The 24,605-nt window shown below is 41.0% G+C and overlaps 1 protein-coding gene across 1 annotated transcript in view; it reads right to left on the bottom strand.

Moving 5' to 3' along the window:
* Window positions 1–24,605, bottom strand: part of LOC111223271 (exostosin-1c) — a 72,446-nt gene that overhangs the window by 7,456 nt on the left and 40,385 nt on the right. Inside the window, exons 2-4 of the mRNA XM_022747359.1 lie at window positions 7,174–7,267; window positions 3,532–3,639; window positions 1,326–1,445 (exon numbers count right to left, since the gene is read on the bottom strand). Of these exons, the coding sequence (XP_022603080.1) occupies window positions 1,326–1,445; window positions 3,532–3,639; window positions 7,174–7,267 (322 nt within the window). The remainder of the gene's footprint in view (window positions 1–1,325; window positions 1,446–3,531; window positions 3,640–7,173; window positions 7,268–24,605) is intronic.

The following is a 24,605-nucleotide window of genomic DNA, read 5'->3' as shown; positions in this document are numbered from 1 at the left end:
TCCATAGAGATTTGTTTCAGTACTCTACTGGTTTCTTTTAGTGTGTTGCTGTTGTGAACTGCAGCCTGGCTTTTCTGTCTTTTGAGGCTTACCAGGAGTTTGCATCTTGTGGTGGATCCACTGAGGTCATGGTCAGGAAGTCTTCTTCTTCTTCTTCTTCTTGACAAGAAAATATGTCCGCCTACATCCTGGAGAGCATCCTTCACTTGCTCTGCAGTCATAAAGGAGTTTTTCTTCACCATTATTTTCTGCTCATCCACAAGACTTGTGCTCATCAGTCTACCAGGTTGAAGATTTAGATTTTTGCAAACCAACTACCTTTGATATCTCGCTGATAGAATTTTTTTCTTTTTTTTTTTAAGCCTCATTATTGTCTTCTTCACTTGCATGCCCACCTCTTGACAGACAGCTCCACCTTAATCTAAATGGCAACTCTCAACTCTTAGTCAACTCTGAGCCACATTTGAGCTCTTTATTGTGCATGAACTAACACTGAAAGGACACACAACTGCCCAGAAAACATTTAACACATGTGTCTGTTTAATTTTAAATCATTGCAATTTGGGTGCAATGTGTTACAAGGGCCATATATTCCTCACAGTTCTTTGAATATTTATGTAAACTTTACTTAACTTACAAATTAAAGCTGAGACTTGTAACTTTATTGTAGCATCCATTGTTTTATTTCAAATTCAATGTGCTGAAACACAGAGCCTGAAGAACAAAGAAATGTGTATATGTCCAAATACTTATGGTCTGGAGTGTATGTCCTTTTAGCAACCGAGCTAACGAGTTTACTAAGGGCTGTTCCCTGTTCAGTAATTCTTTATTGAATTACATGACGTACAATCCTAAGAACAAAATGCCAGGTCAGAGTTTGTGGAGCTAATGTGACTGCCTGACTGTGCTAGCATGTTCCCATGTTAGCGCTTAACTCACCAGATGGCCTTGAATTTCACACAATTTAAGTATCCTAATTTAGTTAGTGTTTCGTTAGCAAGTGAAACCAGATACAAACAAGCCCAGTTCCTTTTAAATGAGCCAATCAATTGTATTAAAAGTAATATTTTAGCTTAGAATATATTTAGATGAAGCTGTTAACTCTTCCGTAGTTCTTTACATGAAATGGGAGATATTATAGCTGTCAGATATTGACAATCTCTAACTCAGAATTACAGGAAAGGCAAACATTTTTGCTGACTCAGTTGCTCTTAATTACGGTCTACACTAAATGATGCGAACACAGCACCGCACCAAATGATTTGTACTGTGTCACTTTCTGCTGCGACCGGGCCTTTATTCTGAGTGTGTTGAACCTGACTGACCTCCAGCGTGGTGAGGACTATCTTGTCCACAGAGGAAAAGTAGGCTTCCCACAACATCTGGGTCCTCTGCCGGAGGGCCAGGACTCTCTCATTCCCAACTGCTCTCACTGTGGACGGCACCTAAGGAAAAAAGATGAGAGATAAAAAATCAAAAAGAAAAACACAGAAAAAAAAAAAAACAACAAAAAAAAAAAACAAGTCACAAAGCATTTTTATTTGTGTTGTTTTTGTTAAGCGAATTGTGTCTCTTAAAATAGACTGGAAAAGAGAAAAAGGAGGAAATGGCGTTTAAATTATCAAAACTGCGTAAACCATATTGAGTGGTTGCTTAATCTGCCCCCCCTCCCAAAAAAACAAAAAACATTTGATATAGAGCTGATTTGAGGCCTGTTTTTCAGTTAATTAGACATTAATTAGAAAAGGACTAAATTGAGGGTTTTGAGTGAATCACTAAGATTGATTTAATCACTTAGAGAGTTAAGCTCGGCAGCTCAATCAAAGTAGAAGAAAGCCATGTTGAACTGAGAAAAGCAGGAGCAGTTGACTCCTTTTAGCTGTTCAGTCTTCACACAGCCAACACATTTTCAAAAGCTTTCTGTTTTTTTTTCCAAGTCTTGTGTAAATTGCCTTGTTCTTTCAACCTCTCAGTTTCTCCTTACACACATCGCTTCCTCTACATTTCACTACTTCAACCGCCTTTCTCATTCTCCCTGTCCTTCCTCCTTTCTCCTCTCCATTTTTCTTTCCCCCGACGTACATCTGAAGGACGGCTTCACTATAGAGTCGTCCTCAGTTTGTCTGAAGTGTCTGCCCACACTTTGCCTTTTTCTGTGAAACCCTCAAACTCCTTAACCTGAATATTTGTGTGTGTATTTCAGTGTGAGAGTTTTGCAGGTATGCAGAAACACCGCTGATGAGGTCAGCTCACTCAATCCAATCCTGGCCTAATTTGAAAATGTCTCCCCTTGCCTGAGCTCCCTGGGCTTGTTCCTGTTCATTAGTTGAATGCCAATTCATGTCCTCTATTGATCGGGATCGAAGCGCAGCGATGCAAAGCAAGACATGATGTAATTTGTGTGAGGGAGTGGGATAACTGTTGTAGCTGAAAGTGAGCCGGCTTTGCTTGCTCATTGTGTTTACTTGTGTGAATGTGTACGTGTGTGTGAGAAGAGAGACGGACACAGAGGATGAGTGCTTTTCAACTGAAGCTGGATTAAGGCCTCTCCACGGGCGTTTAATCTCAAAGTGTCCCAACCTGTAACCACACCGTTTGATACAGGTAATGCCCGCTTTGTAGCCCTGCGTGGTCGATGTTTCCCAGTGTCCATGATTATGTTCACCAACTGATCTCTTTGCCTAGCACTACCATAAAGATAATATTATTGGACTCGGAGGGTGTTGGTGGCGGCTGAGGGCTTTGTTGCATATCATACTTGTCCGTCTCTCCTCATGTGCCGTGTCGGTATCTGTACTGTACCACTGTCACAACTAGAATGAATCAATATGCTCACAATCTCCCCTTCTGTTCCTGAGTTACAGCTTTGAATAATGGTCAAAAGTGTCTTCACAGATCGTTATGATGTCACAGTGAAGTCGACCTTTGACTGATTGGATATAAAATAGCATCACTTACTTCATCATTTTGTCCTACTAAACATTGGTGTTAAATTGTGTCATAATTAGCGCATGAATTCTTGAGTTATGAACAAAAATGTCTTTTGAGAGGTTACAGTGACCTTGACCTTTGACCACCAAAATCTAATCAGTTCATCCTCGAGTCCAAGTGAATGTTTGAGCAAAATGAAGCAATTGAATGAATGAATGAATTGAAGCAGTTCCCTCAAGGCGTTGCTGAGATATCGCGTTCAGGAGAATGGGACAGACAGACAACCTGAAAACATAAAGGGAAACATCTCTGCGCTTTGTCCGATGCAAGCTGACCCTGAAGTGGTGAATGGTTTCTTCTCGCAACAGGGAAAAACAATCTTTGGGCATGTCTGTGAAGATTCTTAGTCATCAAGGTCATGGTATATATATTGATCAGAACCGAGGCAGCCTTTTGGATGAGTCCAGCTGCCTTTAGCTTAACCCTTCTGGATACATTTCAGGTATATGGTGACATAAAATCTCAGAGAAAAGTAGTTTAAATCGATCTGTATAAGTGTGTGTGTGTTTGGATGTGTGTGTTAATGCGTATTTGCGTTACCTGCAGCAGTAATCTCTCGTCTCCCTCAATGACCGCCTGGTTCCACTGTATGATGTCAGAAAACGGCAGCTCCCAACCGTTACTCAGCAACACGGGGATACATGCCGCCTGGGAACACGCACACACGCAAACACACACGCGCGCACACGCGCGCGCGCGCACACACACACACACACACACACACACACACACACACACACACACACACACACACACACACACACACACACACACACACACACACAGACTTTAGAGAGATACAGACAGTGATATTGTGCAGAACTTCCATATGCATAACTTAAACTCTGACCAGCTGCAGTTTGACTTCTAACTCAGCTTCTCTTTGGCAGTAAACAACATAACATGACATACTACAGCTGCATGAATATAATACAAGCTGTATGAGTTCAGTCCCAGCTGCTTGGCACTGTGATATCACCAGCTGAGCAGTTAATGTGATCAATGCTCCTGTGTGTAAATGTATGTGCAGCTAAGTGTTTGTGTGTGTGTGTGTGTGTGTGTGTGTGTGTGTGTGTGTGTGTGTGTGTGTGTGTGCGTGCGCGCATGCAAGATCCCTATAGGGTGGTTGGAATGAGCAGTAACTCCTATCTCTCCTTTCCCAGGGAGCCCAGGAGGTTTGTGGAAGATAGTAACTCATATACATGCAAACACAGATGTGGCTGACAGGGGCTGACTATGTGTACTAATTAGGTACAACAACCGAGGGACATGTGCAGGGGAGCAGGTAAACTGGAGGAAAAGAGAGAGGGATGCAGGGATGGGAGGAGAATGAGAAGGAACCGGTTGATACGTGGAGACATCATGCTTTATTGAAGTTGATTTTTGATGTTGCCTTATCCCCTCATTCACTGACAGGTTTTTGATGTTGTTCCACTTTTTTGCTCTCCGAGCCCTCCTTTGGTCTCCCCCCCCGCTCGCTGCGCGTCTATCGGTTTCTCTCTCTGTACTCCTTTTTCCACTTCTCTCCACTGCACTCTCATCCCATCCTGCTCTCTTCCTCTCTCTACTCAGTGTGGTCTGGAGTGTTGATGGGTCTGGGTGTTATCTTTTTTTTTTTTTTTTCTCCCCCTCCACTTTTTTTTTCTAATTAAACCACTAGAGAACAGCAGCAGCAGCCAAAATGGTGGAGATCAAACGTTCTCTCCGGCCCACCGGGGGCTTCCACGCTCCTGCATTTCATCTGAGAACAGACCTGCTGAAGGACACTCCAGCAAATAGGAGGACTTGTATGTGTGTGTGTGTGTGTGTGTGTGTGTGTGTGCGCGCGCGCTTGTGTCAGCCACAGGTTACAACGAGGTCACACGAAGAGTCCCAGAGTGATAATCCAAGGCCTCTAAATTTGAAATGCAGCCCGAGGCCTGGCTGAGTCTTCTTCCCGAGAGATGAGGAACGCTGAGGGTGAGTTTCAAACGTTTCAAGCGCCCCCCCTGCCTGGAGGAAGGGTAACATGAAAGCCTATGTGCTGTATAGTTGTTTTTAGTTTGTTTGCATTGGGAGATGGAGAAGGGGAGGTTTGGGGCGAATGTGTATGTGGAGGAGTGAGCACATGTGTGCCTGTGTGTATACTGGAAAGCTGGCAGTAAGTTTGCCACCACACTGGTAATTGCCAGTTCTTTTGTGGGCTCGGCTGGCATCGAAAAAAAAAAACCCCAAAAAAACATAAACAAGTGAAGAATCTTGAAAAGCGGCTTGAATGGAAAAGAGAGAGGCGAAAGCAGGGAGGAAAAGAGCGAGGGAGGGGAAAGAAAGGACACAGAGAGAAGACAGGAGGAGAAAGGGACCATGACTGCTGCCTGCTGCCAGGCCAAGTGGGTTGTGTGTGGATTTGTCCATTCAGCAGACATCAGCGGTGGGGCAGGCTGCCACTCCTATGGATGCTTCCGGACCATTCATGCACACACACACACACGACTCAGAAACACACACACACACACCACACACACACAGCCCCGGAGAGCAGTGTGGCCAGGGAACGTTGTAGCAGCCAGAGAGTTCAGTGTTCGGCAAATCTAAAAACAGCCACTACTGCTTCCTGCACTGGTGTGAGACTGTCGACTTGGGTGGCAGAGAGAGAGAGAGACAGAGAGAGAGAGAGAGAGAGGAGAGAGAGTTGCAGCAGACTGACTGGTTTAAACTGTTCTCTCACTCCTCTGCCGGCAGTTTCTTCATTGTTTGTGTAGTCGCACATTTCACTGATGGGCTTAAATGAACGATTCCAGAGTTTGCATAAGTGTGTGCGTGTCTCCGCGTGTGTTAATGGACCCATTTTAGTTTAAAAGGCCTAGCAAATAGCAAATAAAGCCTTTATGGCTAGATTTGCACTCGACACAAAACAATGGTCGAGGGAAAACACTTGCAGATGTGACCATTAAGGTGTCAATAACCAAAAGACTACATAAACCACGGCTCTGGAACATAAACATTCTGCATCCTGTGCACTTCCATGTTGACTTAACTGTATATGAGCTGGATCTCATTCAACCAGGGCTGTTTCCTGCGCAAATGTAATTTGGCCACTCTAAGTGTTGTTGTAGAGGGAAATGCTGCAGCTAATGTCTTGATGACTGTTGTGTTGGCATATAGCACGTTGAACGTAGCTGTTTGTTATGTGGGCCTGAATTACTCAGACAGGATGAATGCAGGATGTACAATATAACAGAATTACTTTATGTAGCAGCCTATATCTATGAATAAGGGAATTATTTCAACTTGTAAGCACATGCAGTATCACATAACACTGATGACTGTGTAGAATATGCTGTAGATTCTTTGATGGGTTAGTTAGTGCTGTCAAACTTAAAGCCCCTGAAACAAACATTTAGGTTTCAAAATGCAAAAATAATTTTTCAGGTTGTGGATTTAAAGTTAATCAATAAATGATATACATAATATGCATATATAACAAACACATAAGATTTATTTAAAATATTATATAATATATAATATAATTCATGTAATAATATTAACATTTATCATTACATAAACATTACATGAACATAACATTAACAAGTTTTGTTAAAATCACACACCGCTTGGGTTGTGGTAAAAGATGGGTTGAAATTGTATGTATCTGTGCGAATTGTGTGTGTAGTTTGTGTTTCATACACAATCTGACAACTTGGATAATGTCAGACAAACATACGAAACATATGGATCAGTGTATGATGATTATTATAATAAAGGTTGAGGGTTATGCAAGTTACAGGAGTTTCCCGGGAGAAACAACAAAACGGGAAGGCGCCGGGAGATTAGCTTGAAATACAGGAGTCTCCTGGGAAAAACAAGCGTGCGGGCAGGTGTGCTGAAAACTCAAGGTTAGCTTGATAACATTAAATATTCATGTCAGTTTTGAAGAAGAAAACACAACCTAATTGATGAAGAGTTTAGGTGTTGCTGTGGTTTGCCAAGATTTAACTTTGAGTTGACACAGACAAAAACGCAAATAAAGAAACCTCTCGTGGTATTTCTGCATTCATGTAGAACCCCTAATGCTCATAATAAGAAATTGATGGGCTTTAATGTTAAAGAATGCAGGTGTAAAGAGTGAAAGAAAAGAGTATGGCTAATGAATGATGAATATTGTTGATGGTACATAGTCTACAGAATAATAGAGATTTTTACCTGTAGTGACTCCAGGAAGCGGAAGGAGCCGAGGCGTCGACCTCGAGGCACCAAACAGAAGGTGGAGTTGTGGAGGAGCTCCTGGTAATCAAACCTAACAAAGAGAAGAGCAATTATAACATGTTAATATAATGTGTGTGTGTGTGTGTATATATATATATGCATATTCCATTTTATTTTAGCTTCAATTTATTTTGGCAGGGAGAAGCAAAGCATATATAGGGCAAAAAAAATAAAAAAAATTTTAAGTGAATACTCAATAAAAAATGATGTATACAGAATTCTAGAGGCTGATGTGAGAGTTTGGCTGTTTAAAGGATCTGCTAATTATTACAATTTTGATTCTGAAAGAGGAAATATTTGCCTGCCCAAGAGTTAGGTCCTTGTAAAACACAAAGACAGGAGAGGGTAATTGTCACATGCAAAATAAGATGAGTCCGGGGAGAATGTTTAAGATAAATATTTCAAATTACAGTGATGTCTAACAACTGGTTCAATAAGTGCTGTGGAGATAAGAGACTGAATTAGAGTGTAGAAGGGTTTTTAAAACGTATAACTGCATGAAGATACTCTGCGTGTTACCGTGCAAGACATAACCTGATCTGACTGTAAATATATCGTTCTTTTTTTTTTTTATTCAGCTCTGAAAATGATGAAAAATGAAAAATGCCTGCAGAAAAGTGCAGCTCTTGTTGACTAAAATCACCAAATGATAGCAAAGAAATCTAATAACCGGCCTGCCAGTGCGGCAACGCACACTCCCTCTGATATATGATATTTAACATCTGTCACACATAAAACAAGATTTTTGTGGCTTTTCATTTCTGATGTTTAGTCATAATGGCTCACATTACAGGGAGTCATTAATCTAGTCCCCCCCCCCACCCCCCAGACACGTTGGCACCACTACAGATAGCTACTGTACATTGGAAAATATATCCATCACTGAGCTCATAAATAAATATGCCCTAATCTCTGTTCTGTATTGATTTGTGTTGTAGACAAGATGGCCTGAACTTGTGCCAGAGTAAGAAATTTTGAGTGCGCTACTCCCACTGCCTCCTGCTCTACGTCAACCAGGCGAGCTCCTCCACTTTATTCTCATATTTCATACTTGCACTTTCTATAAAAAAAATAAATAAAAATAAAAAAAACAGCCAAATGGAAACCTCTGCATCAATGCTCTCCTTCATCTGCTGAGTGGAACAACAACGGACAAGTGGTCTAACGGTCTCGTGGTGAAGAACCGCACAGTGGAGTCAGATTAGAAAACAAACAGGCTCTTATGGGAGAGTTCAACTTTCCCCCTTCACTCTTTTCCTCCTCATCCCATCCCTCCACCCCACCTCTTCCTTGAGGTCTTCACCCCCCCTCCCACATTCCTGCATCCAGTTTTCTGCTTGTTTATTTGCAGCGGGAACGTCAGTGTGAAATATGCCTGCCATTAATCTTCTCAGTAGCTTTAGTCATTTATTTAACCCTCCACGAGTGACGAGACGCAGGCCTCCTGGATGAGAAAATTGGAATTTCATTGCTGATGTTGGCATCAATTAACACTGCTACGCTCATGTCCAGATCTGAGTGGAAGTCACTGGGAGTGTTGTATATTCAAAAAAACATGCATACACAAACGTTGGCATCGGTTTACTGAAAGGCAGCCTTGTTTGGCGTCAGCGATGGGCTCTGCTCTAATACCCCCCCCCCCCACCTGTTGATAGAGCTTTGCCATCACTGCTGCTGTGCATCTACATGTGTGCGTGGGCGTGCGATGGATCTTTGTGCATCTGCAGGAGTGTAAATCTCCAGCGTGGAGGGACGATGTACATTTGAGATGAATCTCCATGCGTCACGGCGGTTAAAGAGATTTACACAACGTATTTTCTGAGGGACTTTGTGTTTCAAATCTCGTCCTGAGCCTGGGATTTAGGTAAACACATGTGTTTAGCTATGCATGGGTAAATGAATTTGTAGATTGCATGCGTTAAGTTGTGGAACTCCACTGTGTATTCATGTGTTCAAAAGGGAGTAAATTAATGTGTAACTGAGAGTGTGTGTTGCTTTCAAAAGTAAATATATTTGCTCCTCCTAGAATAAATATTATTACACTTGGAAATACTGGTGTGAGAATATATTCATGTTTCTACTTGTATGTATGTGTGTGGTGTGTGTGGTGTCTGTGTGTGTGTGTGTGTGTGTGTGTGTCTCTCCGTACAAGCTCTACATGTTTATGTGTGTGTTTGCATGTGAAACAGTGGGACCCCTTGTATGTTGCAAATGTGGTGAGACTGAGCTGTCTAGTCTGACCCACTTCTTTCGCTGGGCCTGCTGTTTGTGTGTGTTTGTGCATGTGCATTTGTGTGTGTGTGTTTGATAAAGCATAACTGCAAGTCAGCTTGCGCATGAACTAGTGTATGTGTGTCTGCATGCAAGAGAGTCTGAAAACCCAGCAGTCTGGCTGTCCGGTCTGCCTGCTGCTGCTCTTTAATGAGGGAATGTACTTAAATGCAGGGAACAAGTAAATCATTTAACAGCACTTTGTTTCCAACAACAAACGACCAGTCCTGCTGTATCTCTCCTTCACTCTCCTCCTCTCTCTCTCTCCCTTTCTCCTTATTTTCTCCTCATCTGCCCTTTGTCTCAGCATTTTTCCTTTGAGTATGCAGGTTTGTGTTTATTTGCTCTGTCATACAGAATCCAGAGGAAAACAAAGCTGCACTGTAGGTTTGTGTAATGCACATGGATGTGCTTCAGGGCTGAAACCATTGGTCAGTTAATCGATAAGTCAATCAGAAGAAAATTGAAAACAGTTGAAGTAAGTGCCAAACATTTGCTGGTGAAGATTTCCTGCTTTTCTTGGTATTAATCTGTAGTAAACTAAATATCTTTGCATTTAGAAATGCTGTTCAGACATAACAAGCATCCTAAAGACATCACTTGGGCAATTATATTTTTCTATACGTTGATACAGAAGATTAAATGATTAGTCTTTGGCAGATTAATCTCTAATGAAAACAATCGTCTAGCAGTAACCCTGCAGATCATGTTGGTTTCATTTGTTAAAGTTTTGAGGCTCTCTCTCTTTTTCTGTTTGTTGTTTGCGGGGCTCACAGCTTTTTAAAGCAATTCTACAGACCCAGCTGTGAACTGTTTTCTTCAGGAAAATTTCACCCAAAGTGATATACAATCCAAGCCACAGTACATCAGGGAGAGGCCACTGAGAAAAAGTTGCCACACATTGAAGTAAGAAGGAAGAAAGATAGGCCTTTATATTGTGATGTACAGTAAATGAATGAAGAACCAGCCCTTTAAGTAGCTCTGCTGCTGGTAGACTGGTAGGTAGACCAGGCTAAATAACAATGACTCACTGTGTATTCATGTGTGTGATTGAATGCATGTCATTTCATATTGTGCATGGCAAGTATTGTGCCGCACTAACCCGCCTGCATGTTAATGTGGGTAAGCATGCATACAGTATCTGCAATGTACACGTACGGACGTGCACTTGAAGTATAATACAAAGGGGATTTGAATGACTGCCGTGTGCGCTGGGTGGCAGTTTGTGTGCGATTGTTATCGGGAAGCCCTCATTGTGGATGAGCTCAGATCTGTGTGTGCATGGGGATTACATTAGATTACATTACAAAGTTGATATACTGGTAGATTATTGAAGTGTCAGTGTGCATATTTGTATGAATACAGTGGATTTATGGAGTAAGCATGCAACTAAGAATGCAATATAATATATGTAGGGCTGCAACCAAGAAATATTTACAAGTTAGCTACTACCTGGTAAACACAGTGGAGCATTTAGCAGCTAAAGGCATAAAGCTAGAGAACAAAATGGAGCTGCTTTCAATTCCCATAAGTGGCCCAAAAATTCAGTTAATACATATTTAAGATTAATATATTTGGCATTTTTGCTTAACAAAAGTGTTAAATTCTATTATTCTTTAAAGCTTATAAGTCTGCTATTAATCAACTAATCGTTTCAGTACAGATGTAGTAATGTTTGGGCATGTGTACAGTCTGCAGAAACATGGCGTACTTCACGTCTTGACACTAGGTGTTGTCTGAATACATTTTCATCTCATTTGTATGCTCTTGATTGCACATTGTGTGTTTGAGTTTTCTGATGAAAAGTTCTGATTGTGTGTACACTTATATCTGTAGAAGTGAGCACTTCTCTGTATGCGTGTGCCTGTGTGCGGGGGTGTGTGTATGTGTGTATTTGTGTCTACATACACATTGCTTCCTCCTACCTTTTTTCCAATCTCCCAGTCTCCCGGGAGGACAGATATAGTTAAATATTAAACATCCAATATGGAGCCAATCTATGTAAAAGGATAAGAGAAGATGATTGTGTAGTTACAGCACAAACACACACCCACACACACACATGCATGCACACACAGATTTAGGCCTGATGTCTTCATACTGCTATCACTTTTCGTATTTTTGTCTCAGATAACCACAGTCTCATACAGAGGCATAAATAGAGACACAGGCCAAAGACTTGCTCACACCCACCCAATATCTCCCACAAACACACACACACACAGACACACAATACACAGCAGGCTGTCTCTCTTCATGTCAAGGCATTGGGCTCAGTGTGATACCACTATCATCAAAGCTGTGTTTTCTAAGATGGCACCACTCTGTGTCGCTGACAGTAAGCGCATGTGTGTTTATGTGTGTGTGAGTTTTGTGTTGTCTGATAAGCAAATCTGCCTTTCCTCAGCATCATCCCCTGCTCCCTTTCTCTCACTCATACACCCATCAGCTTTGCCCTCCCTGACTTGTTTCTCTTTCCTTTCACCCTCCATTTTGTCGGAGCCTGATTTTATGTTTTACTGCAATAAACACAACTGCTCTTCACTTAGTCTTTCCATCTTTCCTTTCCGCCTCATCCCGTCATGTACTCTCATCCCTCACGTATACTAAACATTGACTATTTAATGAATATTGACTGAGTGAAAGCGGAGAGGTTAAGGGATGGAGGGAAGCAGGGGTGGGGGTGGAGGCTCTTTGACTGACAGCAGCTTCTGGTCAGTTGATCTCCACTCTGCTTCCTGTAAAGGTCAGGTGTCAATAGAGCACGAGTGTGTTCCAGTATCTGTGTGCATGCATGTGTGTGCCTGTGCGCAAACACAAGTGTGTGGTTGACCAAGGTTATGGATTAGCCGCCACAGCGATAACAGGCCACTGTCAATACTTTTCATTCTCATGTACACCTCAGTGAGCACAATATGACCTGAATGACACAAGTGACTGTCTTGATAATGTCAACACACACACACACACACACACACACACACACACACACACACACACACACACACAAAAAATCAGAAATTATTGCCATAGTAATAATCCTGAACACAAACACACTGTTGTTTGATCACTGCCACTGTACAATGTAAAAAAACAGTTTTGTGCATCATGTGCTTCCATTTCTTTGCTATTAAACCTGTGAATAGAAGAACAGAAGAAGAAGAATAAACTGAAGTAGCTCGCATTAGCTGATTGCAATCAGTTGATTCATTCATGCTTCACAATAGCTGTCTCATTCATAAGCTGTTTGGCTACCAGCTGACTAGTGATGTGCATTGCTCCACCTTCAAATCCTTCTTATGTGCTAAGCTTAAACTATTGTTGTTTTAACTAAGATTTAATATCCTTGGACGTGTTGTTAAAGTGAGATTAGTGAATCTGTATGCTTGCTTGCTGTTAATCCTAAATTCCTTGACATAAATGTTGCTGATTGGAATATTATACAGTAAAAAATAAAGGAAAAAGAAAGGCAGCCTCCATAAGAAAATAAATAAAACATTTTATATAAATAAATTCGAGATTAATTAGAGTTATTTAGGACATTTTAAAGGTCCCATATTAACATACTTTCAGGTGTTTTATTTGCAGTTTTGATGTCCCAAAGAAAATATATTTGTGGTTTTAAGAAACACCATCTCAATGTAGTTTTACATCTCCTCTCTCAGGCTTCTCTCTAGAGCTCTAGTAACAACAGGTCAATGAGCCAATCAGAAGAGAGGAGACCCTGTGCCTCACTTCTGATTGGCTGACTGTTTTCTGAGTGATCTAATAAAAATATAGCAGATTTCAGGTAAACACCCCTGTAAGATTGGAATGGTGGGTCTGGATGGGTGGGGCTTGGTGGGGCGTGGCTGCTTTGTTGTGACATCACAATGTTTCGGAAGTCCTGACAGCTCATTTTAAGGCTCAGTTTCTGAATACAAGCTGTGTGTATTTCTCTGTAGACTGAGAACATTGGTACTTTCACAGTATTAACATAGAACCTAGACCTGCTCTATAATAAAGAAAGACATGAAAATCTACTTTTATACAATATGGGACCTTTAAAGTAGATACTGTATGGAGCGACAAGAACTACCTCCTTCTGAACACCTCCAAAACCAAGGAGATGGTCATCGACTTTCAGAGGTCTAGGCCCACCCTTCAGCCAGTCAACATTTGAGGGAAGGACATTGAGGTGGTGCACACTTATAAATACTTAGGTGTGCACCTGGACAGTAAACTGGACTGGTCCCTGAACATGGATGCCATCTACCGGAAGGGGCAGAGCTGGCTCTTTTTCCTCAGGGAGCTCAGGTCCTTTTACGTCTGCAGTGAAATGCTGCACATTTTATCAGTTAGTGGTGGCCAGCGTACTCTTTTATGCTGCAGTCTGCTGGGGCAGCAGCATGTCAGACACGAACACAAAGAGACTGGATAAACTGGTAAAAAAGGCTGGATCTGTGCTTGGCAGGAATCTGGACTCACTCAGGACTGTTGTGGAGAGATGCATGCAATGTAAGATGGAGGCCATCTTGGACAATACCAACCATCCTCTCCACAACATTCTGGCAGGACAGAGAAGCAGCTACAGCTGCAGCAAACGTCTCATCTCACTGCGCTGCAGAGCAGAGAGGTTCAGGAAATCCTTTGTTCCCACTGCCATCAGGCTATACAACACCTCAGCCAAAGGAAGTGGACTAATCTAATTATCATTGTTTATTTATTATTAACTGTTTTCATTATTATTATTATCATCAACAATGAGCTAATGGACACATGAATTTCCCCTAGGGGATAAATAAAGTATCTATCTATCTATTTATCTATAAGCTCCCCACATTTCCTGTCACCTCTCCATTGACCTCTTTTGAGTGATGGCAAAAATACCCTCAAAGTATACAATAACAGAACAACTTATACTGAGCCAGCACTCTCATACTTTATGCCAAATGTATGATAGCGAGGTAGTCTTATGAGAAGTATAAAATCTCCATATATCGTCCTCAGCTGTACAATAAAGGAACTGTACTGTCTGTATATGATGTGAATGTACACAATGTGTCACTGGACAAACTGTGGGAGGGAGTCATGGTATGTGACACAGTGAGATGGAGGGAGGACAAAGAATATTTGAGAGCAGAAAACGGTGAGGGAGTGAAGGATGGAGGGAGAAAAATCACAAAAAAGGGGGGGAAAGAGAAAGACATTCAGTAGATGAAGAGAAATATGTGTGCAGCCAGCTGCTCCAGCCTCTGGGACTCAGGAGGGTTGGGGGAGAGAAAGTCACAAAACTACAGCTCTGTCTGCAGGCAATGGGTCAGGGACTGGGCAACAACCTACATAAATATGCCACCAGACAGAAGTAGAAGCAGAGGGCTAATAGAAAGAAATTAATGCTGCAACAAGAGAATCATTATTTGGACAACAAACTATTATTCTAAATTGAATTTAGAGCATGAGACAAGTGAAGAATGTGAACAACTAATTGTAAAGATTAGAAAGTATGAAATGTGAAAGGGGAAAAAGATGCTGGGAGATAGAGAAGAGAGACAGACTGAAAGGCAGGAGGGTAAAGACACAGTTCAGGTTTCAGTGTGCAGAGGAATGAGGTCTTCTAGTATCCACTTACATTAAACTGAGAGAGTGCTGGTGCTCATCCTTGTATGGAGGACGTTTGGTGATGTCTTACAGAGGCAGCAAAGCCCATAATCTTCACTTTTTTTTGTCCTCATCATCCCTTCTCTATTTATCTTTTTTCCCTCATGTCAGTAATCAAATAAAGAATCAAATAAAGAATTAACTTAACATAATCTCCATGGCAAGGAAAGAAAATGGAGTGGTGTTTGAGTGTGTGTGTGTGTGTGTGTGTGTGTGTGTGTGTGTGTGTGTGTGTGTGTGAACAAGAGAACATAAAAGAGAAGGTGTATTCAGATGTTAAATCCTATCGTGCAGCTGTTACGTACACGTAAGGAACTGTCTCACACACACACACACACACACACACACACACACACACACACACACACACACGTGGTAGCAGATGGACAGATAAGCCATCTCTCTCAATCACTGCTTCTTATTCATCTTCTATTCTCTCACTCTGCTTCCATTTCTTCATCACCTTGATGGTGATCTATCACAAAAATGGAAATTTAACTGCAGCTTCAGTACTACTGTGAAACTCAGTTCAATTTAGAAACTGACAACACTTTCCAGCAAGCTGAAATGACATCTAAACAGGGCGTAGGATGCTGTTTGCAATAAATTTTAAATAAACTTCAGAGGAATCTGCATGGAGCGAGCTGCAGTCTGGATTTTGCAGCAGAGCCAGCATGAAATTTGGAAACGCTGAGCGGCTCGCCACATCTTGAATTGAATCTAGTGCACCTAAACTGGTAAATGGAATTTATATTTAGAAAGGAACATGGAGCTATGCTGCTTACAGATCCTGCAGAGATTTGAAAGACCATATCACAGGAAACCATAGCGAGACATTTCAGTTAGATCCGTCTGCAGTGCATTGACATGGTATCAGACTTTGAACCCTACCCGTCCTTACGCATGAATTGATACATAAATCTCACTGTCAGTCGTCCTATGAGTCCTTATGAGAAGGTTTCAACCCCTTCTTTGTGTGTTGCTATGGAGATCCGAGCAACATTTGCGCTTCAGGTTTGGTTCTGTCCTGCTCTCCTGAAGTAAAGGAAGCGGTTATACAGATGTCATTGTTGCTATACCGACTTGTGTTGCCTGTGTGTTTTATTGGTTATGATTCTGCTGTAAATACTGACATCTTTAACTGGATTTTTTAGGTAAGTAAAAGTAAGTAATCTATATTTCTATGAAAATAAAAGTCTTTGTTGTGGGGCACATTGGTTGATTAGAGGTTGAAACACCCTAAAGTTATAATCATAGAAGTTATTTTTGGTGAGAAATACATTATTAAACACTCAAAAATGTCTTTACATCTGCTTACAACTACATTATGGTGTGCAATAAACCATTTGTTAAATATTTGCTTATAAATGCTAAATGCAGCTAGTACAGTGTTTACAGAGATTTCATGTGTTTTTGTCTCTTAATAAAAATACCTAAAGATGTTTTCCTAACTTTGATTATTGCTTATTTAGTCATGAATATTTGATGTTATGGAGAAGGAAAAAAGTTTTTACTGGCTTTAAGGCTCAGCTCTCTTCTGTCTTCTGTCTATTGAATGTATAAAATGGCCCTCAACATAATCTATTAAAGAAAAAGTAATTGACAGCCACTGATGACATCAAATGTATCCTAATTTTCAAGTAGCTCTGCTTATCTTAAAAAATAAGATACAATATATTTATATTTGAAGCTAACAGGCGACTTTCAATGGTGGATAAACTGAAGCGATTCAAATATTTTTGGCCAGGGACTGACACTTGCTGGTATTTCTGTCAACACTCTGGTATTTGTGACAAGCGGCTCGGCTGAAATCCTCAATTTTTATTCAGCTGTGTGTCTTCACCCTCTTCCATCCCTGGCCCCTCCCATCATGCCCTGACCCGAGCACACACAGACACATGCACCTTATGGCTCCACAACAGTGTTTCAGATGTAAGTCATCCACCGGGGTTCAGACACACGGGCTAACTTCTGCCAGCCTTCTCAGGCTCTTTCAGAGAAAAAGAAAAAAAAAAAAGACAAGGCAGTTATTTCTGATGCCTCCGGTGCAGCCGGCCTCGCTGTATCAAAAGCCACCATTCCTCCGTGTCGCTTCGCTATCTAGCAGCGGACTCGCTAATGGATTTTCTGCCATGCAGCTTTGTCTTCCTCAGTTACCAAGAGTCATTACAGTTGAAGGCTCGAGTGCTGGGCTAAAAAGGAGTGATTTTTTTTTTTCTCCATTTGCATTTGGATGCAATTGTTTTCTCTATGTGACAGTGCACTGAGAGAGTCATTGTTTACTCAGGAGTGACAATTAAACTCCCCTGTTACAATACAAAATCTGTTTTATTTTCTTTTTCAAACCTGCTTTGAAATATGACATCCAGACTGACAGGGTTCTTCGACACATTTATCCTTAAGACACATGTAAAAACATTTCCTAATGTACATGTCTATTAATGGGAGAGCCATACATAATTCATTAGCAAAGAGCATGCAATTTGCTCATTGCACGTGGCTTTTAACAAGCAGATGGGGTGACATTAATGCAGCAAACCTCATGTGGCTGCCTGGTATAGTACTAACCAGTCAACAGTGTCATTTACGCTGGAATCAATTCGCATTGTCACCTTTTAAATTAACACTAATTACATTGACAGCCTGACACACAGCGCAAACAACACCAGAATCACTGGATGCACACCTGTTACCTGAGGTGAGGTTCATCTTTTGTCACATTAAACTTGAAATAATTTCCTCATAACTTATACCAGTCAGGTCAACATGCTGTGTTATCATCTGAAACTGCAGACTCGCAGCGGGGGTGCGATAAATCTCAGGGGGGGTCACAATGTGATTACAAGGATAGAAAAGAAGGAAGGAAAAAAAGACATTTCAGCAGCACAAGATGAGGTTTAAATCTTTTTTTTTTTTGCAAAATACTTATTTTTCTATGTATGTTTTCTTTCCTCCGGTATCTAAAATGATTTAAATGAAACTATTTGTGAATGTGAAATCACTCTCACTATTTATACCTTGCACTGCATTGTACCTTTTATTCTCCTCTTCAGTCTGTCATTTTTGCATATTTTCATATTCTATATTTTTATACGGCTTTGTGTTTGTAATATCTTGTCTTAATGCCTTTTATGCCTTAAAGCCCTTTGAATGGCCTTGCTGAGTTGAATGGTGTTATACAAGTAAACCTGCCTTTCCTGTTGCTCCATTTTAACGAGAAACTTTTCTTCATCATCATCATTTCATCATCATATAATTTTATCTTGTTACATCATCATTTTTGCGCTTATTACACAAAATCAGTGTATCTCATAAAAGCAAGAGACATTTCTCATTACAACGTGATCATGTGTGTTGTGGAAATGAGCCTCGTGCTGCTGAAATGTGCAACTGCTTGTGTTAAGAAAAGGTTTTGTAAAAAAAAAAGTAAGGCTACAGTAATTCAAAAAAAAAAAAAAAAAAAAGGGGAGTTTTGGTATCTTAATGAAAGTCAGGTTATTTTTCTTTGGGAAATTTTGAAAACAGTACCCAGCTGCCCCGGTTGCTTGTAGACACTGCTCAGGTCAAAGGCCAAAAGACTGGACACCACTGATCTAAAAGAGCAGCTGTTACAGAATAAACCGGGCCTGTCATCTCAAAACCACTGACATTGTACTGTTGTTACCAATGTGTGTGTTTGAGAACATGCAGATTTCTGTTTTTGCTGCATTTAAGGCTTCATACCACTGCATTCCTGCCATATCCTTCCTCTAGTTATTATCCCTGTTGACATTACAGAGGTCCTGAACTCTGGTAGACGAACCACATATCCAGACCAACCCTCTTATATCCTATCTGTTGTTGGTTCTGGACTCGGTGCTCGGCTGCATGTACGCTCATCACGTACACAAATACACTGACCACCGGGCACCCTGTCATTACACACAATCCCTCCTCTGCTGAGTGTGTTCCTGTGTATGTGTGTGTGTGTGTGTGTGTGTGTATGCTGGTTTCTTTTAATACCACTCTCCATACGCACTTACTCCCCTCTTTGCCTCTTTGTCTTTATCTGCTGTCTCTCGTTAATTACACAGAGACGGGAGGACTAAGCTCTCTAATCTGAACGGACATGACCCCACCACCGGCTGATCCCTTAACACTGTTACTTATACCTCAATCCCGCACTCTCACACACACATATGCAAATTCGCACACGAACAGAGCTGCAGCCAAACAGACATATGCATGTAAATATCAAAAATAAATAAAAGGGGGATTTACGTCCTCAATCATGAAGGGCAGAGAGAGTGAAGGTGCCATAACAGGATTCAGAATGTGTGTTTCTTAACTTTCAAGGCCTGTTATAGACTCTGAACTCAAGGATGCTGTAAGTTGTTCAGAGAAGAAAGAACCATGTCACCATTTTCTGCTGTTTTTTTCCTTGAATATAAAGTGAACAATCGGCTGAAACTAAACTGCTGAGACAGGAAAAGCTTTTTATTTTTACCTCAAATTTGTCCCGCATTCATTTAATAACAGAATTGTGGTTTTATGCAGATTAAGGCTACATTAAATACCGTATTTTAAGTAGTTCCAGCTAGGGCTTATCAAAAGTGCTTTTCACTAAATCTATTTAAGGTAGCTTTAATTTTACATAAATCCACGTTTTTCATGTTTAGCTGAAAACGATTAAATAAAAAGCAGCAAAATAAAAATAAATAAATAAATAAAAAAATGCAGGTTTTTAGCAAAAAGCCCCTGAAAATTGAGTACAAAAAGACAGCAGATTAAAATTTGGGTATTAAGGCCTTATCGCTACAAGCCCACATACACATACTCACAAATACAGTTTTCCTTGGGCATTAACACAGTGGTCAGCAACATGTTGTAACCAGAGATAGGGTGTGACAAACTTCATCATATGGGGTTGTTAGTTATATATAGAAATGGGAGCACAGCTGTCTGTCCATTAGGCTAAAAGCACAGCAGCCCAGGAACACGACTGTGAAGTCAGTGGCCTGCTCGTCTCTGTACGACAAGATGGAGACGAGGAGGAGAAAGACAGAAAAAGAGAGATCTCAACATAGCTGCTGAGAGAACTCCAGACTTCGGAGAGGGAGGGAGGGATGGAGGAAAGATGCATTTTAAGGACAGCGGACTGAAACAGGTTTGATTTACAGGATTGTAGGCATCTGTGTAACACGGTAAAGATTAGATGGAATGTAAAGGATCAAAGCGGAAGGGGAACAAAAGAGGGAAATACAACTTGATTCTTCATCAAGTGTTTTTGGCAAAGCTGGAAAACGATCTTCTTACGTGTGCCAAGACAGTGCTATGAAACCAACTCGAGCTGATGCTCTGCCTCTATCTTATCGACAGGACTGGATTAGCATTCAGGCAAAGTGGGGAACCGCAAGTCTCACTGCTTGTCGACTGATTTGTTGGTAATTTGATTAAACTGCTAATTTCTTAGAGAAACTGCACCATTATCAGCTAAGAACAGTGCTGCATCATAACTTAATCCTGTTTTCTAAAGGGGCTCTGTGTCTACATCTAGTTTTAAAAAGGAGCAGTTTGACATTTTTGGGAAACACACTTTCTTGATGAAAGTTAGATGAGTAAACTGATGTTGCATCACTGATTCTGCCAGGACAGTACATATATGTAGCTATAGCCAGCAGCAGGTCAGCTTAGCTAAGCACTTTATACTTGTTTTTGTACTGATTAACCAAACAAGATACAATGGATCAATTAGTGAGCATTAGAGGTGCCGGACGGAGCCAACTAGCTGCTTCTAGCCTTTGTGCTAAGCTAAGCTAACAGGCTGTAGCTTCTTATTTAACAAACTGAAAGTGAATAAGCATATTTCCAAAAATGTCAAAATTTTTCTTTTAAGAGCTTTATTACTTCAGTTGGTTTGCGGTGGGGGTTCAGCGGGGGTCCACCAGCAAAATCTTACCCCTGGGCCTCATGACAGGATGATCCAGCCATGCTTATGGAGTGATTTACTTCTATTATTGAACTCTTCAAAGAAGTGTAAAAATCTGCTGGTGAAGTGAACTTTTTCAGTCTGTTTCCAATGAAAATCAACGTTTCAAGAAGTTTTATAGAAAGAAAGTGTCAGTGTCTTGAAAGGAGACAGAATAAAGGAAATGTCTGTACTGGAGAGAGAAAAATGACAAGAAAATTCTTGAATCAAGTTGATTTGCACAGAAAACTGTCTGAAACTGAAACTGTCTTTTCAAACTTCGTCTATATTTTAAGAAAATAAGATGTAGAACTTAATATAATTGACTATAAGATTTCTGCAGTGAGGGGAAAGTGCACTGATGAGGAACATCAGGAGAGAAGGAGGCACATAAGGACAGAAACAGAGAGAGAGAAAGCAAAGGTATACAGGGAAGAGGAGAAAATAAAACAGCATGCACTCTTTGCAAGAGAGGATGGAAAGAAAGAACGAGAAAAAGCTCACTGTCTGTCTGCCTGCCCACCTCCCCCGGCGTGCAGAAGGTGTCTGCTGCAAGTCTAGCGTGACTGATCTGAAATCAGGTTTTCTGCCTATAAATATAGACCCGAGCAAGGCGAGGACGCTTCCACTTCTCCTGTTTTTTTTCACACCACGCGCACAGCGCGTAGGCCACAACCATGCTTTCATTTTCCATTACGGCCCGGATACTTTATCCAATGTGCCCGTCGCAGAGCGAGGGAGGGAGGACGGATGACGGAGGGTCTCGGAAAACACTGAAAATGAGAGTCTTTCATTACTGTGCTCCATAAGTAATGATGTTGGGAGGGATGGATACAGGAGGGAGGGAAAGAGAGATAGGCGTAAGCTGGAAGCAGGAGCATTGAACACGCGTCAAGACGGTCTTTTGGGCGAGACGAGAGAGGAATTATTTATAGTGAATTTACACATCAATGACAGTTTTTTTCCCCCTTGTGATTTCCCTGCTGCATGCTGAAAATAAAATGTGTTGGGAGCTCGTAGGAATGGCAAGAAACGCTGCGCTTGTGAGCCTGCACATGCGTATGTATGAGAGAGAGGGAGAGACATACGGTTTGTATTCATGTGTCGTTGTGTGTCTTTAATAGTTTAACCACAGGAAAGTGCCAACAAATGCTCTGTTTGTCTACTGCCGGCCTGAGAATTACCAGACTTTGGTTCCTGGTGATGAGACAAGCCTACTGCCAGCACACCGGGTAGTCTAGTAACAACAAAACATGACACACACATACCCAAACCCATATATATATATAGACACGCAGAAGCAGACAAGTCCCATCAGCTGCACCGTCGTCATTGCCGCACCACCTATGGTCCTTTAAGCCAAACAGACAACAACAGCCATTACATCAGGCACAATAGAGCTGCTTTTGAGAACACAGTGTCAAACACAGTCATTAAAGCTATTTTAGCTCTGAACAAATACTGCCACATATAGACAAGCAGCTGTACTAATAGCTATGGCTGAAACGCCCATACACAGGTGGGGCTACAATAGGTATGGCTGTCATGTGGCTGCTCCCTTTGAAGTCAAATGAGAGGGAAAGTTTTGTAGAGACGATGGGATCATTTGTGTGTGTGTATTTGTGTGTTTGTGTGTGTGTGTCTATTCAGCCGTCAGTCACATATAAAAAAACACACTCTCATGCCCTCACAAAGCCTCAAATAGCTCGTCTGTTAACATAAAGGCCACGACACAGTATGTTCTCTGCCCTACAGTGCGTGTGTAATGTTGAAACTCAACCACATAAGTTTCCAGACTCAGGTTAAAAACGATTACCCACTTATTTTCTACCTTAATGGACATTATGCCACAAGAGATTAACTGGCACCCTGTAAAAATAGAGAATGAATCTCATTTTGGACTTCAAATGGCACTGACTTTAGGTTTTATGATGAAACATAAAACAGGGGGCGGCTGCTTGGTTTATGGAGCCATCTCTAAATAGAGCCTCTATTCATAAAGTCTGTCCATTTATCATAAAACTTCACGGTCAAATAAGTGGGATTGACTCTCTCTCTCAGCTGGCCTGGCTAAACTTATGATTGAGCATCAATCGCTGGTGGGTGTCCGGGAAAGAAGTTTTTGTTTTCCAGCAAAAAACTTTTCTCCTACAAACTGAAATTGTCAAATTATTATTTTAGTACTGGAATCTAAACCCAACCCCAAAAATAGTTTAAAGCTGCACTACTCAATATTTTTATATTAACAATGGCTCAATAACTATGTGTAATGTGAGCGAGGTTGCTCTTAATGATGAACTCACACACATCTTCCAGCTCTCCAGTTTCCCACAGCTCGATGAACCTTTAAATTCATTGTTTTGGTTTTATGGTCCACAGCTGTCAACTGTAGTATTGCCATATTATCACCTTCTTTTTTTTCCACTTTATGTTTATTGGGCGAGATTAAACAAACACATTCCCGTTGTTACTTTTTTCCTTTTAAACTCTCATAAACGAAAATCCAAAACTTGCAATCTGTGTAAATTTCCTTCACTTCGCTTTCCTCATTTTCTGACACTTCCCCAACCTCATCAACTATTCCATTCTTTCAACATTTTTTATCATCATCATCTTGACCAACCAGTTTGCATGCCGCCTTCACCTCAACTTTCCCTCCATACACTCATTCTCACACACACACGCACGCACGCACGCACGCACGCACGCACACCTCTACGCATCCACATCTTTACCCTCATCCACTTTCCTGTTATCACCTTCTAAGTTGATATAAGGAAATCATGAGTTCCCAAATTTACAAATCAAGCAGATACAGAGCAACATTAGCATATATACACATGAATGAGCTGAAAGAAGCTGAAATGCTGAGTCATTAAAATGATCTCTGGTTTTATTACTGTCAATGACACCTTTCACATTCAAGTACTCGTGATCCACTCTTAATACAAAAATATTGATTATATCTATTATGTTTGTTTATTTGCTTTTTTTCTCCATTTATTTCATTTTATAAATGAGAAAAAGATTGTATTATTTTTTATTATTTTATTATTATCTATCAATCTAAATTGCTGTTGCTCTCTAAGGAAGTTTTGCATTTGGTTGTACATAGCAGCTAGCATGGATGCGTACCTTCGCTACACATCTTTTTAATATTCATCCTCAGTGATCCTCTAGTTCCAAAACACCAAAATGAAACATATGCACTATAATTGCATGATATTAACCCAGATTGTTGTTGGGGGGGGTGGGGGGGGGAGGGTGTTCGTTGTGCATTGTTGAGTGTGACTGCTAAAGATCGTTGAGGAATATTCTCTGCTGAGACTCCCTGGTGTGAACATAATCTGTCTCCATGATATTTCATCTTCTATTAATAGTTGCAGGGTTTAGGGGGGTTTTGCATATTTCAAGAAGCTGCATCCTGTACCAAATAACATTGAAAAAACTGAGTCATGATCAGGCCCAGCTTAACACCGATCTGTTATTTATATGCAATCTGGCTGACTAA

The sequence above is a fragment of the Seriola dumerili genome, unplaced genomic scaffold (genome assembly GCF_002260705.1).
Source record: "Seriola dumerili isolate Sdu_G_001 unplaced genomic scaffold, Sdu_1.0 BDQW01000110.1, whole genome shotgun sequence".
Taxonomy (NCBI): Eukaryota; Metazoa; Chordata; class Actinopteri; order Carangiformes; family Carangidae; genus Seriola; species Seriola dumerili.
The sequence above is the reverse complement of the archived record's forward strand: the minus strand, read 5'-3'. Positions and strand labels throughout refer to the sequence as shown.